The sequence below is a fragment of the Carica papaya genome, chromosome 4, assembly GCF_054855325.1.
Source record: "Carica papaya isolate Zhongbai chromosome 4, ASM5485532v1, whole genome shotgun sequence".
NCBI classification, from domain to species: domain Eukaryota; kingdom Viridiplantae; phylum Streptophyta; class Magnoliopsida; order Brassicales; family Caricaceae; genus Carica; species Carica papaya.
In genome coordinates, this window is record NC_142312.1 from 19,867,695 (window position 1) to 19,887,134 (window position 19,440).

General features: G+C 34.8%; 1 protein-coding gene across 1 annotated transcript; it reads right to left on the reverse strand.

Annotated features, from left to right (window-relative positions):
* Positions 1–2,465: 2,465 nt before the first annotated feature.
* LOC110810869 (casein kinase II subunit beta-1-like) lies at positions 2,466–6,585 on the reverse strand. Its single transcript, XM_088218065.1, has 5 exons — positions 6,204–6,585; positions 4,348–4,566; positions 3,915–4,024; positions 3,646–3,811; positions 2,466–3,022 (listed from the first exon to the last, which is right to left on the reverse strand). Exons 1-5 carry the CDS (start codon positions 6,427–6,429, stop codon positions 2,892–2,894), a joined length of 852 nt encoding a protein of 283 aa, XP_088074191.1. The 5' UTR covers positions 6,430–6,585; the 3' UTR covers positions 2,466–2,891.
* Positions 6,586–19,440: the final 12,855 nt, after the last annotated feature.

Below are 19,440 nucleotides of genomic sequence, written 5' to 3' on the forward strand. Positions count from 1 at the left end.
TATCATTGATGGATGAGATTGTTTAGGGATGCATTTAGGTAATGATAGAAAAATTCTAAGTACTCATAAAGTTATTTAATGCACAACTATGAGATAACACATACAAACCAAGTGGAAAATTGTTGAGTTTTAAATTTACCATATGAGTTTATGTGTGTAAATTATTGTGCATAAAAAGTTATCAAATTAATTGAGGTCTGGTTAAAAGTGATCCGATACAGTTAATGATATATTGGGTCTTAATGCATCCAACTAAAGTGTGTACTTTATTTTTATGTGTAAAAATCAAATTTGTAATTTCTAATTTTGTGATAGGTCAAATTAGGAATATAAAAAATTGACAGGCAAGGTTTGCCTATAAATAAACAGTTATGGTGCCTAAATTACACGTAGAGTTTTTCTATTATGATATCTTATCACCAAAAATCGAGAGAGTGTGAGAACTCAAAAAATTACGTACTAATTTAGAAAATCTAACACATGATGTACAGATTTCTTCCACTATGGATTTAGATACACTTCTGTTACACATCTAATCTCTTTGATTTGATATGAACATGATTATTTAGATTTTAGATCTAGTTTTAAAATTCATACAACGTGAATCATTGATGAACTTCAAAACTAGATTCCATGATACTCTCATTCTTCTCTGATCAACGGATAAATCGTTAATTCTTCACTTAAAATTCGTATTAAAAAAATGGTCAAAACCTATAAATTGGAATATTTTTATGTGTTAGTCACAAGGTTTATCTTGCGTTAGTTACGTTTTTCTTTGTCAATCTCATAACTCTTATTAAAGAGAAAAATTGATAGGATAAAGTTGACTTTAAAAGTATAAACCCTGAGGTAACTGATGGAAGTCCCTATTTGAGGGGAAAAGATCTATGAAGTTGACACATGGTCAAACAGTGTTCCTAATTTGCAATTTGTGGAAGCCAATGGACTAATCATTAGAAATCCTAATTTTTTTAGAGTTATAACACCCTTCAACCAGCTCCCTTCCACAAAGACATCTGTATCTTCCACCATAAAATCAATATTAATCTTATACCTTGATCACCTAATAACAGAGAAGCCAATATCTCTACCACACATTTTTTTTTTTTTGGGGTCAAATTTTCTCAATCAAATGAAGCTTAACGCTTCTACTTCCCATGATTTTGGAGGGTGCTCTCAAGCTTATTAAACATGACCTCCTCTTGTGGTGCCTCTAGTGAGGAGTCCTCCTTACTTTACTAAATCTTTCAATAAAATATGCACTCTTTTTGAAATTTTGGCTATTCAAAAACATTAAAAATGTAAGTAGAATGTTCATTTGAAATGAAAAATTGTTCATAGTGATGTTTTTGTGGATTAATGTGCAATGGATGATGGCCTTTGTTTTGTTTTTAACTTTTTTTTTTTTTTTTTTTTTTTTTTTTGTGTGGTCTCTTCTGATTTTTGATTGAGACCAAAAGAGGGACTAAATTTTGGGATTAGATTATTATTATTAAAGCACGTGTTATGGACGTTTTGCTTGATAGCTGCGAATGAAAAATACATTTTGTTGTACTTGTTGATAACAGTATTGATATTCGAATTTTATATTTTACTGAATTTCTTTAAAAAATTTGGTGTACATGCATGTTTTCTACCACATATAAAGCTTGCATTTCTATTTATAACATTATATCTACTTTCGCATTGTGCATCAAATTTAGCCTATTAATGTCACTTGCAATATTCCTCATCTTCGTTTTGCTTAAAAACTTTCGAAATTCGATTAAGCTCTTGAAATACTAAGCCTAATAGATCTGTTTTAAGAGGACTTATCTATATAATCAGTACTAGTCAATATGATATTTACTAATAACTTCATATAAATCCCACTTACCCTTTCCTGTTTGTTCTCATAATTATCAGACTATTAGTTAATATTCCATCACAAATACTTTCTATTTAAACCCAATGGTGTCATGTCTCTTTGCCAAATTTGACAGAAACACGGTCAAGTATCCACAGCGTTCTTTCGGAAAAACGACGTGATACGAGTGTGACATAAAGTCATTTTGCATCTAGGTTTTCCGTCAACAATCAGATATTATCAAATGTTTACACATTGCATTGTAAATTAATTTATTTGCAGAACCTTCAATCAACAAATAAAGATGTAAATAATAAACGAATATTGACAGACTAGTAACGGTATGCGTGGTTGAAAAGAATCAATGCAAGGATTAAAAAACAAAAACAGACAACAACAGATCAGACAGCTGCCAGCACAACTTAAATTGGCAGCAAAACTAGAACACATGAAAATCTGGGAAACCACTAGCAATTAATTTTATACAACAGGATCCAAATTTTCATGTAGGGAGGGCAAACTATATGGGCGGTCAGTGAGTATAAATATGTTCTTGTGGAGGAAAATGAGTTTTCACATTGGGCAACAAATTATAGAGCTGCATTTTTCTAACTGATGATACCTCAAGGAGAAATAAACATTTAAAAAGAAAATATAAATACAATTCTGTCAATTTCAAAGACCATTTCAGTGCAGTTGTCAACTGCGCATCATCACATCATTAACACAAATAATAGAAAAGGGAAAACAAGAAAGAAGAAGACATTACAGGGCAATGTATTTACCCAACTATACCAGGAGAGAGCAGAGGAAAAGGAAAGTCTACTGACTAGGCAGCTAAATTGACATAAACAAAGTTGTTGACATGGTGGCAAATTTTTATGGCACTTCTAGAAACACACAAAAAAGAGAGCCTAGCTTGTGAATTATCAGGAACGCTACTAAAACTATACCTGAATTCTCGAGAGAAGTACTTCATAGCAGAAGTTATATGATACAAACTTACGAGAAATCAAGCCCAAATGGAAGCGCAATTACGTCATTAGGACTTGTGGATTTTGAATCCAAATACTCGTGGAACATAGCTCTGTGATGCCTTTTGTGGCTTCAGGTGCCCATATGTCATGAGGAACAGGTGAGGAAATGTAGTCCCAAAATAAGCTCCATCTATGTCTAGGTATAGTTAAAGAAGTTCACAGTACATATTGCAAAACCAAAGAACCCAAAAAAAGGCTGAGGCAAATATGATTCATAACAGATGGATATTTGAATGAACTCATAATGATCAGTTAATCATGCCTGCCTATTTTGTTATAGTGCTAGTATTCACAACTGATGTTTAGAAGTTCTTTCTTTCTTAAAAAAGAAAAAAGAGAAAACAATTCTTTTACCACTCTGACACACTGACTAAATAATTACAGACCAACTCTAAACCCATAATGCTTCTAGCATGAACTTATTCCACAGTAGGACAAAGTTTGGAAATGACTTTCTTTGAAGACATTCAAAATGTGCACATAAAAATTACAAAACAGGATTAAAAACATGCGTGCAAATACTCCTACTGAAAAATCCAAGCCATGCCAGCAATAACCTTGAATTTGGTAAAAATTGACACTAAACAATGAATAAGGAAAAAGCAATTTATTAGCTATGAGACACCATATTCCACATCTATGCATCGAACCATCCATCTAGCAGAAAAATAAATTAATTTCTTGCCCAAATGAGCTGTTAACCAAGTTTAATATGTTAAAGCAACGTTAGGAAATTATATTCAATGGGACAAAGGATACTGCCTTGATATTTAGATCTAGGGTAGTAGATATCTTCACATCTGGGGCAATATATTTTCACAGTGCTTGCACGGGGAATGTCTGATTGACCAACTGGGAGACAAGGTTGTCCACAGCAATAAACTCTTGGGCACCTTCCAAAATCATAGTTCTTGTACTTGTCCAACTGCAGAAGTTTCAATAGCATAATTCCACCCACTGGCAATCATCACATAGATGAAGCATGAAGGATTTAGTAAGAAAATAAAAAATCATGAGAAAAATCTCACCATGGCAGCCATTCCCTTGCTGGTCAATATATATCGAGAATGAATCAAACCATAAAGCATCTCCGCTGCTGATTCTATGAGTTCATTTTGTTCCTCAGTAAACATGTCGCCTAATGGTTCCAGCCAATACAAGCAGATCAGTATTAAGCTTAATTTTCCGACAATTAATAGCAGATCCAAAACTCCAACTAATCTAACCAGAATATTATTATGTTGAAACAAATTATATTTTCAGGAAGAAAATCAGAAGTTCATAAAACTACAGTTTACATGATAGGTTTCTGACAATATGATATCAAGAAACATGACAAGGACACATGGGTTATCTATCACTTTGAATTATAGGCATCAGTAAGAGATAATCTAACGGTCCCAAATTATACACTTCAACAAGAATACTGAAGAACACAGCAAAATATTTCAACAAACTTACCATGAGACGATTCAACATCCAAAATTAAATCAAGAGCATAGTCATAGTACGGAACTTGACTGCTTAGTCCACAGAGATTAAAATCATCCTGTATGTAATCATCATCGACCTCACAAAAAAATTCATTTCCACGCAAGTTGCAGAACCATGAGATCCAAGATGTGTCCTCTCCATCAGAACCACTAACATCTGACTCTTCACTATCTGTTTCAGATTCCTCTACAAACAAAATAATAAGAAGATATATATTGGTGAGAATTGTTGCCAACTTGGGAGATGAAAGAAGAACATGCAAACATAAGATAGGACACAAATACAAGGAGTAGATAACCATTTCTTGCATATAAGAATGTTTTATTTACACAATGGGCGGACACAGAAACAAGAACAAAAAGTTACTTTGACAAAATGGCAAAACACAGCCATTTGAAATACAAAGCAAGCATGCATTCGACCATATCAGGCTACACATTATACTCGAAGCGACCTGAGAGGCTTATCAAGAGGGGTTTGAGATTATTATTGCTGCTGAAAAATAATTTAAAGCACTTTGTTTCATCAAGACTCCCAGTTCACGAACCTAGCAACTTCATATTAATTACTGGTGGTGCCTTTAATGCAGCTTATAGGATTAGGCATGCCAGACAAAAAGAGGGTTCTTAAAAGATTTAAGATTTAAATGAAGAATCAGGTTCTTTTAAGTTTCCTTAAGATTATAAACTTTATTCCTATTCAGAATGTTCCTATTTAAGTATGTACAAGTTTTCTCGTGCATTTGTTCCTAAAAGAGATTTCTCAACTGGAACTACTGATTTAGAGAAGAAACCAGTAAAAAAACCGATTCAACTTTGGAAACGAAAGGAAAGGATTATCGTGCAGATAAAAGAGGTATAAAGAGATAATGGATAATCAAGTTAAAAAAATCTTTAAACCATAAAAATAGCAACTTCAAGACTGGCCCTGAAAGTCATACTGTCAAGGGAAGAACATAGAAAGAAAGCTATGCATTTGCTTATTTCTTCAATCTCTATGAGCATGCACAAACATGTCTGCAAGACACCTTAGATGTTTAATAATCTCGTTACCATAATAAAACACAAATGAATATGGCTTTGTAAGTTTAATTTATTAAGAAATCCTATCAAGTACACCCAACCGAACATGAAGAAGGAAACAAAGGAGAGAAGAATGAAATTTAGGTGGAGAATATAGTTAGCAGACAACTATCTTAAAAATGCAACCGCTTTATAATCCCAGATTAGTTTCAATCAGCCACATGGAGAAAATTGAAACCTTTTTCTCCTATTATCTCAGCCTGGGACTCTAACCATACCAACAGAAAGATCCAATTTCTCTTTGCTACTTAAAAGTTAACTATATTGAAACAATTCATCTACTTTAGTTTAATCAAACATATACTCTAGCTAATTTATGTGTAGGAAAAGACATAAGTTATCCTTAACCTCACAGAAAACATATAAAGGAGAAATTTAAGCTTCATAAGACCCTACAAACTTCTCTCTACCTATATAATACAAAGACTAAGTATGCAAATAAAGATCCTGAATACCTGACATCCAAATCCTTCAAAAAAAAAAAAAAAACAACGAGAAAGGAGGAGAGGAAATTTGAGAGACTGAAAAGCCAAACAAAATGACGAGACTTGGCTAACATATTTAATCACCTAACAAAGTAGAACTAACTTTAAAAAAGGCTGATTTTGAAAACTTATATTAAACCCCAAACAAAACTTTCATCGGGAAAAAGAAAACTGAACAGGAAAATCTTAAAGTAATCCTCATAAACCCTAATTTCACATTCCCAAATTCAATTAACATAAATGTATAAGAGGGTACCATCAGAGGCCTTGTTTTTGGGGAGAGAAGCGGAGCGAGAGTCCCTATGATCGGGTGGTTGCTTCCCAATAAGAACAGATTGCGCCGTCTTCTCCTTCCCGTTGATCGCTCGGGAGGTGGACGGGGAAGATCGCTCGAGATGTTTGTCGAGAGCATCATTGATCCGCTTCCGATCGACGGATCCTACCTCAGACTTGGACGCACCCGCCCCACGCTCTCTGTACATCCTCCTCCTGCTCCTCCTGCTCCCGGTTGGCGGATGGAGAGCTTGTCGCTGCTCGAAATGACGGAAGTGACTCTAGGGTTTTTCTTGGGATGCAGAGAGCGTGGTCTATTTGTAAGTTATGGGTGAAGACGATGCTGATAGGTAACGCATTGTTTCTCTCTCTAAATTGTATTGGGGTTCGCCAGCTGTGGAGAAAACCAGGGTAGAGGGAAAATGGAATTTAGAACGAGAGTGAAGGTTAAAAAGGGAAATGGAAGGGTGAGTGCATTTTCCTTCAGCAATAGGAGCAAGGAATGGTTGTATTGGTTAGGTTGGGTGTGGTACTTACTACTCATATAGATGAGAATGATGGACACGTGGCATGTTATCAAGACATCAAAATCAAATAACGTATGATATCGTCATACATAATTATTTAGGTAAAATATATAATTGGTATCTACACAATTGGAGAACGATTAAGTAATTATAATTTTTTTTCTATTTAATTTGGTCTTATATGTTAAAAATGATTCAGATAACTTTTTTATTATAATAAGTCATTAACGTAGTCTAACCTAATCACAAGTAGACCATGATGTAGTATTTTCTTTTTGTTTGGACATCCACGTGGCATCCATATTGATGTCCAAAAAAAAAAACCTAAAACTTTCCTCTTTTCATCTCCTTTCTTTATTATAAAATCTTCAACTCGCTTTGTCGCAAGAAATCTTATATCACAATTTCAAGAGTTTCGATAGGATGAAAAAGTTTGATCATTAATGTCGGAACGAGAGGATTCATTTATCAAAGAGCTTTTGCATTTCATTGAGGGAGTTTACTAAAGGGTTTGGTCTGGCCAAGAATGACAGAAGATCAAAAACAATATATCATCATGGAGGAGATTTTGCAACATAGTGAATGAATTTAGGTGAAAAAAAGGTAAGAGAGGGACTGCGAACATGAGAGCGAGGAAAATAAAAGATATTAGGCCACCAAGTCAGTTAAAAGATTCAGGGAGTGAACAACTAATGATAAAAGGGGGAATGAGTATAGATTCAAGGGATTCAAGATCCAAATCAAAGTCTAAGTCTAGGTCATCAAGGACTCCCAAATGTTTCAATGATTCAAGGAGTGAGTAGTTGACAAGTGTAACGGAGTTAATGAAAAAAAATAGGAAGGAGGTGCAACTTAAAAGCACGAATAACAATGAGATGGAGGAAGGAGAGGAAGGTATAGATATGGCCTTGAGCAACAAAGAGATCTAGAGGCTTTATGATGAAGAAAAAGAGGAAACCTTTTATTTTTTTATTTTTTTTTTTTGGAGAAAAAAAAGTCCATATGGTTGTCATATGAACATTCACTTGGTATCAACGTAACATTTATGCGATGCTCATGTGGCATCTAAATAGAAAGAAAATATTATATAATTGTCCATATGTGATTAAGCTGGATGACATTAATACTTTTTAACGTTAAGATACTTGTTTGAAATCATTTTTAAAAATATATGATCAAATTGAACAAAAAAAAAAAGAATTATAGAGACTTATTTGAAGATTTCAAATTGTACAAGTGCCAATTATGTATTTTAATCATTGATGTTTAAGTTGTATAACCTTTTCTTTTAGAAAAAAAAAATGTAATCTATTAGCTATGGTGAAAAAATATAACATTTCATATTCTTATTTTCTTTTAAAATATTGTTTAAAGATAAAAATAGAATTTAAATGAATTTACAATTTTTAATATAAATAATACTTTAATAAATATAGATGTCCTCATTTTTAAATAATTTTTTAAACATACAATTTAGATATAATTAAACTTTTTGAGATTTTGTTTAGTTAATTAGTATAAGTTAAAGATAGTTTTGGTATTTTTATTTAAGATTCAAAACTAATAATGGAACTTATTCTAGTGGTTGATTAATGATAGTAAGTTGTTGCATATAATATTTCACCTTAGGTAAAAAAAAAAATAGGATAAACTTCTGGTGATCTTAACTAATGTTAGCAATTAAACTCATGCTCTTTAGGTTCAAGGATTTAAATAGTGGATTGAATATGAAAAGAATAATATTTTTATACACATTTCATCTTAAGTAGTTTTTAAATAAGAATGTATTCAAATTACTGAATTAATTAGGTTATATCAGAAAGTAATAGCATAATATATTTATATTCTGTACCGTCCAAAGTTGAGAATTTCTAAACTTAAATAAGTAAGTTTTCACCGTGTAATTCTAATTTTAATAGAAACTGATAACTTCTAAAATATTTTAAATAAAAAAAAATTTAAGAAAAACTTTTTAAATCTAGCGTCACTCGTATCGAGACAATATGAAATATAGTTATTAAAGTAAGAATTTGTGAAAACACGCGTCATAAATTGATGATAACACATATAACCAATACAAGACATGATATCATAATTAGTTCAATTTAGTTAGTTTTTAATAAGTTAATTTTAAAAGTATATAGTAATTAAACTTCTATATGACCAAATCTTTTGAAAATATATAGTTAGAAGTTAATTAGCACAACCACTAGCTTTATCAATTTCGGTGAAACGTCATCGTTTCACTAACAATTTTGCTTCCTTATTTTTGAATTGGGCTTGTGCCAGTTGGCTTTGAGTCATGTGAGATGAGTTTTATGGACTCTATCTAGATTATATTTAGTGAATGCATAGGCTGGGAATGAGTTTGATACTTTTGTCTGAAGAAAATAGCTATGTTTGGATTGATTAAGAGGAAAAAGTTAAAATATTTGGACAAAAGTAAAAAAATAATTATAAGAGTAGTAATAATATCAATAACAATAATTGTAGGCTAAAATATGAAAATTCATCTTATATAAAAAATAATAATAAAAGTAGAATAATATAAATAACAATAGGCTAAAATATAAAAATTCCTCTCATATTACTTAAGAGCGTCTTACATTTTCTCTAAATTATTTTTTCGTTCAAAACTTTCCTTATACTTTAAAAAACAATCAAAGTTCCTCATCTTTATTAAATTCAACTAACATCGTTTGATTTCTTAATGGTTACAAATATTTAAATATCAAAATTTCTCTTGTACTATACAAAATTGTTCAAAATTCTCTCTAAATTATTATTCTTTTAAAATTTTCATGTATTTTTAAAGAACAATCAAAATTTTCTCTCTATTAAATTCAACTATTGAAATTTAGGAACTATTAAAGGGCATGTGACATTTTGTTTTAAATTTTCCAATTGAGACACCATGTCAACCATATATTAGTTCCCCATGAGCAAATTTTTTCTACCCTCTTCCCTTCACTCAAGCAGGCAAGCATCTTCTCCTATATCTTCATACTCGGCATGCCTTAAAGTAAGAAAGCTTTAGATATTGTTATCCAATCTTATGACACATTATTGACAAAGAAAATGGAGAAGAAGATGATTTGCTCAGATAGAGGGAAGGGGAGGGGGGGAACTTGCTAACATGGGTGTTAATATGTTACTGACATGGTTTTGACATCGACAAATTTAAACAAGATGACAAGTCTTTTAAAATGTTATCTACCACCTAAGCGGTTTCCAAATGACATTAGGTGCATCGAATGGAGGGAGAAAACTTTAATTGTTTTTTGAAAATGAAAAGGAAATTTTAAACAAAAAAATAATTTAGGAGGAATTTTGTATATTTTGTATAGTAAAAGGGAAATCTTAGTATTTTAGCCAAATAAATATCCATGACTATTAACAAATCAAATGATGTTAGTTGAATATAATAAAGAATGAGAAATTTAACTATTTTCAAAAGTACAATGAGAATTTAAAAAAAGTAGTTTAAAAAGAATGTTAAACATTTTTACATAATATACATAGAATTTTGTTATTTTATCCTGATAAGAATATCGTTTTGCCGTTGTGAAAATCAATTCAAACAAAATTGAAATATCTATATCATCCCCTAATCGACAATGTTTCTAAGTTTTAAGTCTAAGTGGTGATACAAAATTAGACAAATGATCCAATAGTTGTTATACATTAAGTATATACTGAATTTTTTTATGCCACATGTCATAGTTAGTCATATTCAAAGTATTACCCGTAGTTAAGTAGGCATTAATGACATTTTTAACGGTCATCTTGAAATTGTGAAACACATGGGCAAGGTTAACATTAATTATAATCCTCCTTATGTGCCAAAATTGAATATGGGTATTTATTATCAATCATTATTTTATTTACTTGTTTATAATATCATTGTTTTATAAGAGATTATAAGTTGAGTTTAGCATTATTTATGTATATAGTTGTTTTGAAGTTGTTTTTTATTATATGTATGCATCACCTAATAATAAATTTATTAATTTTTATTAAAAATGTAAAAGCTCAAAACTTTAAGGAAATGAATATATATTGTAAAGGGAGAAGCAATTAAGAGTTTAGGGTTTACATTCCTTACACAATGAATTGGAATACCTAATAAGGCTACGGAAAAGTCTCTTTAATGAAGTTTTCAGTAACGGAATAAATAAATAAAAGAAAATACAACTAAAGATCCTATAGAATTAACCTCTGCTGGGCAACTCTGATGGGATGCAGGAGACAGTTTTATTCGCAACATTCTTTTTACTATTCATGATCTGGATCTTGGTGTTCATGATCTGAAAATGGTTAAATGGTTAAAGATCCTATGGAGTTAACCTACACTTGACAACTCTAATAAGATGCAGGAGACAACTTTATTTGCAACATTCTTCTTACTGTTCAGGATCTGTATCTTATTTTTCATGATATGAAAATAGTTAAATAGGGAAATGAGCTACACTAGTCCAGTAAGAATATCACGCTTAGCACCGATACGAAAAATCAAAGGTTGGTAAAAATTATAAACAACCAATGGAACCTATATCTCTTTTTAAATAAATTTATTTAACATAAAAACTGTTATTTTCATACTTACCCTTATGAGTTTTCAAAACCGACCTATGAAGAAAATAACCAGGATAGAATTTAATTTCACATTTAAATGAACAATAATAGTAAATTTACCTTATTACCCGCTTACTAGTACCTCTGAAGGTCCATAGGGATTCCCCTTACGTGTGGACTTAATATCCAATTTATCATTTAACCGGTCGTCCCTATACCTCGTCCGGTAATGAGCGCCAAATATACCATCGCCTCAATACCCCATCCGATATGAGGGTGAACTATACCTTCCAAGTCATTCCAGTATGGGACTTCTCCGCCTCATTCGACTAAGGTAATGTCCACGGTAGAATTTTTCCTATGCACTAGGTCCGTACACTCTTCCCTAGGGTACCCGATAAACCTTTCATACATATATTCATATCATCAACTAATCACCAATTGCATACCAATATTTCATATTTACAGATCAACAGTAAGTCATGCAAATAAATGATACGAAAATCAAGAAAATGTGAATAGGGAATTTACTTCGAATCAGTCGATAGGTGAGAATAATCAATCAAACAATCAATGAATAAGAAAGTAATTAAAATAAATAAACAATAAAAATTTAGACAGTATAAGAGAAAATAAACAACACAGTTAGGACGATTATACACTGATTGGTTTCATCTCCACTGGTGACCTGTAATTAATTTAAGAATTTTTACTTTTTATAAAACACACCATTATTAGTTATTATACTTTAATTTACCATAACGGGAGAAAATGGTGAGGGATTCTTACCCTAGGTCGATGTTCGAAATACCATCTTTTTCACTGCGCCTCATGGCGGTTCTTTTGTTTCCTGAATTTTTTCTGTAAAAATTAAAAACATGCATCACCTATCTTGAAATATCCCAAAAAAGCCAAAATGAGCATTTTTGAATTTTTCAACCGGTTTAGGGTTCCAGCACAGCGACATCATCGTGGTTCGACATAGGTTCCATCCTGCTCCGACGACGGCTCTGCCACCCACAGCGGTTGTTCCACTCAACCTGACCGTTTTTAGCTGGTTTCGGTCGCTTTTGACCAGTTCTGCACGGAAACCTGTAAAAACAGGGTTAGGGAGCCTCTGTCGACTGAAAAAGGGGAAAACCAAGACCCTACCAGCAGATGAATTTTTCAGTGTGGCAGCTCTATCATTTTTTTCATGCGATCAGGCCTTCTCTTTGGCTAACCTGAAACATAATGAGATGAGGAACACGAAGGTTACAAAATTGAGAGAAACAAAAAACGAGAAGGGACTCATCGAATGGATTTTCGGGTTACGGCCGCGACAGTTTGGCCAAGCTCCACTCGCATTTTATGGCTCACTCATTGGCCTTTTGGCTCTGATATGGGTGTGGAAAAGTTCGAAATTCAATTTTGAGTGGAAGGGAAAAATATTTTACCTTTTCAACGTCAGTGGTTGTTCCGGTGCTACAATAACGGTGGCCAATCTTCTTCTCCGGTGACTAGTTCACTCTCCGGCCGCCCCTCTTCTTCTTCTCTAATCTCCTCTCTGGTGGCTAGGGTTATGGTGTCCTGTAAATAGGAGTTTAAATACTCTTCTTCATTAAATATGAGTCGTCCGTATGAGGAAACGTGACCCATTCTCAGCCGTTGGATTGCTTTTATTTAGAGAATTAATCTAGACTACACGATCTGATCAAATCTAGCCATTCGATCATGCCTGAAGAGGAAACGGATCTGGGTCGTCTGTGCCGTGAGATGCAATTTGGGCCGTTAGATTTACTAGCACGCGGATCACTCGCGTGGCATCCTGCGTGGATGCATGTCCACGTGTCTGCCACATGGCGCACGGAGACCGACCATGCTTCTAACATGGCGGTCCACGTGGCTAAAATTCTATTAATTTTATTTTTACCCTAGTTTTTCAAATTTCTTTTCAAATAGATCTTCCCTTATTTATACTTTGGCTTTGATTTTCGAAAATATTTTTAAATGAATTCAAAACCCAATTTTCTTAAAAAATTCACAAAAAATTTAAAAATTAAATAATCCGGGGCCAATTTTTTGGGTCTGGATGTTACAACTCTTCCCCCTTAAGAAAAAATTTGGCCCCCCAAATTTTTTGCTCTCTCACTAGTCAAATAGTTGAGAGTACTGGGCCCTGAAGTCTGATTCTACCTCCCAAGTGACCTCGTCTTTCGAGTGATTCTGCCATATGACCTTGACGAAGGGAATTTTTTTATTGCGAAGTACTCTGCTCTTCTGGTCCAAAATATATACCAGTACTTCCTCATAAGATAGATCCTTCTAGAATGAAAGTGGCTCATAAAATATAATATGTGAGGGGTCTGAATTGTACTTGCGTAGCATGAACACATGAAATACATTATGGACCATGGATAGTAATAAAGGTAGTACTAGTCTGTAGGCGGATGTATCAACCCTATCCAAGATCTTAAATGGTCCGATGAACCAGGGGGTTTAATTTTTTTCTCTTTCTAAACCTGTTGATACCCTTAAAGGGGGTGACCTTAAGGAACACTCGATTGCCCTTTTTGAATTCCAAATCTCTCATTCGGGTGTCTGCATAACTCTTCTCTCTACTCTAAGCTATCTGGATATTCTTCCTGATTTTAACTATTTTTGTTGAAATATCATCTACAATGTCTAAGCCAATAAATTTCCTATCACCCACTTTTTTCCAACAGATCGGCGATCTACAAGATTGGCCGTACAATACCTCATACGGAGCCATGCCGATACTTGCTTGATAATTGTTATTGTAGGCGAACTCTATTAGGAGTAGGTGATTGTCTCAATGCCCTTCAAAGTTTAAGACACAGGCCCTAAGCATATCCTTCAGTGTGTGAATGATTCATTCTGATTGTTCATCTGTTTGAGGGTGAAATGTTGTGCTAAGGGACAGTTTTGTTCTCATTACTTGTTGAAACTTGACCAAAACTAAAAGATGAACTTGGGGTCTCTGTCTGATACCACCGTCACCGGAACTCCATGTAGTTTGACTATCTCTCAAATATAGATTCTTGCTAACTTATCTAAGGGTTAGATCATTCTGATGGCCAAGAAGTGAGAGGACTTAGTAAGTCGGTTGACAATTACCCAAATTGCATAATGTCCTAAGTGTACCTTAGGCAACCTTATTACAAAATTCATACTGATATGTTCCCATTTCCACTCCGGTATTAGTAATGGCTGAAGTAGTCATCTTGGGTGCTAATGTTTTGTCTTACCCTTTTGACATACAAGACACTTAGAAACGAAATCGACAATTTCTCTTTTCATCATACTCCACCAGAATCGGAGTCGCATGCTTTAATATATCTTAATGCTTCCAGGATATATGGTAACCTTTGACATGTGAGTCTCTGTCATGGTATATCTTTTTAGTTCACTATCGTTTGGAACACACACCATGTCTTGGAACCGGAGCGACTCATCTACAGAGACTCAGAATTCTAGATTTGCGTCATATTCTGTATCTTTTCTGAGAGCTACTAAAGTGGAATTAGTCAGTTGAGCTTCCTTTATTCTCTGAATTAGTTCTAGTTGAATACTATATGGGCCAAACATGTGGCCCTTTTTAAATCTTAAAGTTATATTTGTTGTCAGCCTTTATTACCCTGTATTCAGAAACCATTATGCGAGCCAACATACCTGTGCTTTTTCTGCTGAGTACGTCGGTTACCATATTGTCCTTATCTGGGTGCTACAAGATCTTACAATCGGAGTCCTTGAGGAGCTCTATTCAACGCTTCTAACGCATGTTGAGATCCTTCTGAGTAAATATGTACTTCAAGCTCTTATGATCTGTATAAATCTCAAAAGTCTCTCCATACAAGTAGTGATGTCAGGTCTTCAATGCACAGATAATAGCGGCAAGTTCTAAGTCGTGAGTGGGGTAATTCTTTTAATGACTTTTTAACTGTCTGGACCCATAGGCTATAATCTTTCCGTATTGCATCAAAATACAACCCAACCCTATGTAGAAAGTATCACTGTACACTGTGTATCTAGCTGTCCCACTCAGCAGAGCTAAAACTGGCACGATAGTCAATAGTTTCTTGAGTTCTGTAAAGTTACTTTCACAATCATCATTTTGCTCAAATTTGACGTTCTTCCTAAGTCAATCAATGGGGTGGGTAGGCTCAAAAACTCTTCCACAAACCTGTGGTAAAAAACTATAAATCTCCTTAATCGAAGTTAATTTCTCCGAACTCATTACTACCTCAACCTTCTCAAGATTCACTGACACCCCATCCTTTGATATTATATGTCTTATGAAAGTAGTCTGCTCAAACTAAAACTCATACTTGCTCAGTTTTGCATATAGCTTCTTTTCCCTAAGAACCTGTAAAACTTGAGTCAGGTGCTGAACGTGTTTGTTTCTGCTATTTGAATAGACAAGTATGTCATTAATAAATACTATGACGAACTGATCCAAAAACTGTCTGAAAACCCTATTCATCAAGCCCATAAAGATAGCTAGTGCATTGATTAACCCAAAGGGCATGACTAAGAACTCATAGTGCTCATACAGGGTTCTGAAAGCCGTCTTGGAGATGTCCTTTGTCCTGATTTTTACCTGATGGTAACCCGAATGCAAATCAATCTTGGTAAAAGCCTGAGCACCCTGTAACTGATAAAAAAAATCATTAATCTTGGGAAGGAGATACTTGTTCTTGATTATGACCATGTTCAACTCCTTATAGTCAATACACAACCTCAGGATCCCATCATCTTTTCTTATAAATGTAACTCCGGCACCCCAATGAGATATACTATATCAGATGAACCCGCTATCCTGCAATTTTTTAATCTGTTTTCTCAATTCTTTCATCTCAACGCGACTCATATGGTAAAGGATAACTGAAATGTGTTGGGTGTCAGGCTGAAGATCTATAGTAAATTCAACTTCCCTATCCACCAGCAGTCCGGGTAGTTTATAAGAAAATACATCCGAAAATTCTCAGACTACAGGAATCTTTTGAATGCAAATTTTTTTCTTGGGCTTGTCCTATATCACGTCTGGGTTGACTTCAGCATCCTGCTGGGTAAGGGTGTAGGCTCCGCCCTAAATTGGAGGTCTGGCCTGATTCTAATTTCGTAGACACTCTCTCGCATAGTGTTGAGCACTTTTGCATATGCGGCAGGTATTATTGATGAGATAGTAAGGTTGGTCCCCATGATCATTACCACAGTGCTTGCAAGTCCTGCCATGTCCTGTTATCGGGACCTGAGGAAGAACTTGAGTTACGGGTCTAGGTCTCTTATTCTGCTGAATTGGTGCATTAGGTGCTGGCTTACGGTATGGAATTGCCCATTGCTGGAGAGAAGATGCGGAGGTTCCTCTCTATCAACTGTGCCTTAACCAGAACCGCTGAGTAGGTACTGAGCTTGAATACATACAATTGTTGCATGATCTCAGGGTAGAGGCCTCACTCAAACTTTCTTATCTTTCTGCCTTCGTCCATCATGCTTTTAGGAGAATATCGACCCAACTCTAAGAATTTTCGCACATACTCAGACACTGTCAGCTACCCTAAACCAGGTGTGCAAACTTCATCTCCTTCAAATGCTGAAGATGCTCTGGGAGGTACTTCGCATTGAAAGCTACTAGAAACTGTTCCCAGATTACCAGAATGGGCATGGTGGCCTGCTTCAGCTGCCACCAGTGATCTGCCTCACCCACGAACATATAGGTAGCAAGTATGATCTTCTATTCAGGAACCACCCCAAGAGTTGTGAAGGCTTTCTTTGTCTCTGCAAATCAGTACTCGGCCTCTTCAAAAGTGGATGCCCCTGCAAAGGTAGATGGGTTAAGTTTCTTGTACCTCTCAATGTAGTCTGGGTCCATCATGAGCTGAACTGGATCTTGTTGAAGAGGAACTGAATTATGTTGGGGAGGGGCTGGGTGGCCCTATGACGACACCTGGTTGTACGATGGGGGCACCGAATTATACTATGGTAGTGTCGAATGATATTGTGAAGGAGTAGGGTTGTATCAGGGTGGCACTGGATCTTTTCGTTGTAAGGGTGGCTCATACTGTAGCAGTGGTGGAGGGTTAGGCAGCTCCTCCTCTCTTCCCAGGCTTGCTGGGCAGAGATAAGTCTCTCCAGCATCTCGAAGAGTTGATCGAGATCCTCTCGAAGTGACTCATCCTTGACTGCTCTATTTAGTGGGAGTCTTCCTTTCATCATATTTTTGTACATGCATTTTATGAGAAAGGGTTGAATGTTGGGTTATATTTGAATAATTCAAATATTTGTGCAATGAATGGTTCCGGGGAACCTATCTTTGATACCAACTGTAAAAGCCCAAAACTTAAAAGAAATGAATATATATTGTAAATGCGATAGCAATTAAGAATTTACGGTTTACATTCCTTACACAATGAATCAGGATGCCCAATAGGGCTACGGGAATGTCCCTTCAAGGAAGTTTTCAATAACATAATAAATAAATAAATAAAATACAATTAAAAATCCTATGGAGTTAACCTTCACTTGAAAACTCTGATGAGATGCGGGAGCAGCTTTATTCGCAATATTCTTCTTGCTGTTCAGGATCTGGATCTTTATCTTTCTAATATGAAAATGATTAAATAGGGGGATGAGCTACATTAGACTAGTAAGAATATCACACTTAGCACCGATAAGGAAAACCAAAGATTGGAAAAAATTATAAACAACCAATGGAGCCATTATCTCTTTTTAAATAGATTTATTTAACATAAAAACTATTATTTTCATACTTACCCTTATGAGTTTCCAAAATTGACCTATGAAAATAATAATTATGATAATATTTTATTTCACATTTAAATAAATAATAATAGAAAACTTACCTTCTTACTAGTATCTTTGGGGGTCCATAGGGATTCCCCCTACGCATGTACCTAATATCTAATTTATCATTTAACCGGTCGTCTCATACCCCGTCCGGTAATAGGTGCTAAACATACTACCGTCTCAATACTCTGTCCAATATGAGGGTAAACTATACCTCTTAAACCCTTCCGGTATGGGAATTCTCAGCCCCGTTCAACTAAGCTAATGTTCACAGTAGGGTTAAAACCCTATGCACCGAGCCCGTATATCCTTTCACAAGGTACCCGATAAACCTTTCATACATATATCCATACCATTAATTAATCACCAATTACATACCAACATTTCATATTTACATATCAATAGTAACTTATGCAAATAGACAATACGAAAATCAAGAAAATGTGATTATGACATTTGCTTCGAATCAGTCGATAGGTGAGAATAATAAGCCCAACAATCAATAAACGAGAAAGTAATTAAAATAAATAAACAATAGCAATTTAGACAGTATAGGAGAAAATAAACAACACAACTATGGCAATTATATAGTAACCAGTTCCGGCTCCACTAGTGACCTATAATTAATTTAGGAATTATTAATTTTTATAAAACACACTGTTATTAGTTATTAGACTTTAATTTATTGTAACGAGAGAAAACGGGTGGGAAATTCTTACCCCAGATCGGTGTTTGAAATACCATCTTTTTTACTGCGCCTCCTGGCGGTTCTCGAGTTTCTTGAATTTTTTTTACAAAAATAAAAAATATGCGTCACGTATCACAAAATATCCTAAAAAGGCCAAAATGAACATTTTTAAATTTTTTTGGCTGGTTTAGGGTTCCGGCACGGTGTCGCCACCTATGGCGGCAGTTCCACTCGGCCTGGCTATTTTCGACCAGTTTTGGCAGTTTTACATGGATAGAGAGCCTATGTCAGCCGGAAAAGGAAAAATTCGAGACCCTACTGGCATAGGGGTTCTTCGGTGCGGCGGCTCCACCGTTCCTCTCTTACAGTCGGGACTTCTCTTCGGCTAACATGCAGCAGGATGAAACGAGGAACACGAATGTCAAAAAATCAAGGGAAACAAAAAACAAAAAGTGGCTCTTTAGAGGAGTTTTTGGGTTGCAACCACAGCAGCTCGGCCAAGCTCCGCTTGTATTTTTCGGCTCAGTCGTTGACCTTCTATCTTCGATATGGGTGTGGGAAGGTTTGACATTCAATTTTGAGTGAAGGCAAAAAAAGTTTATCTTTTCGGCATTGACAGTGGC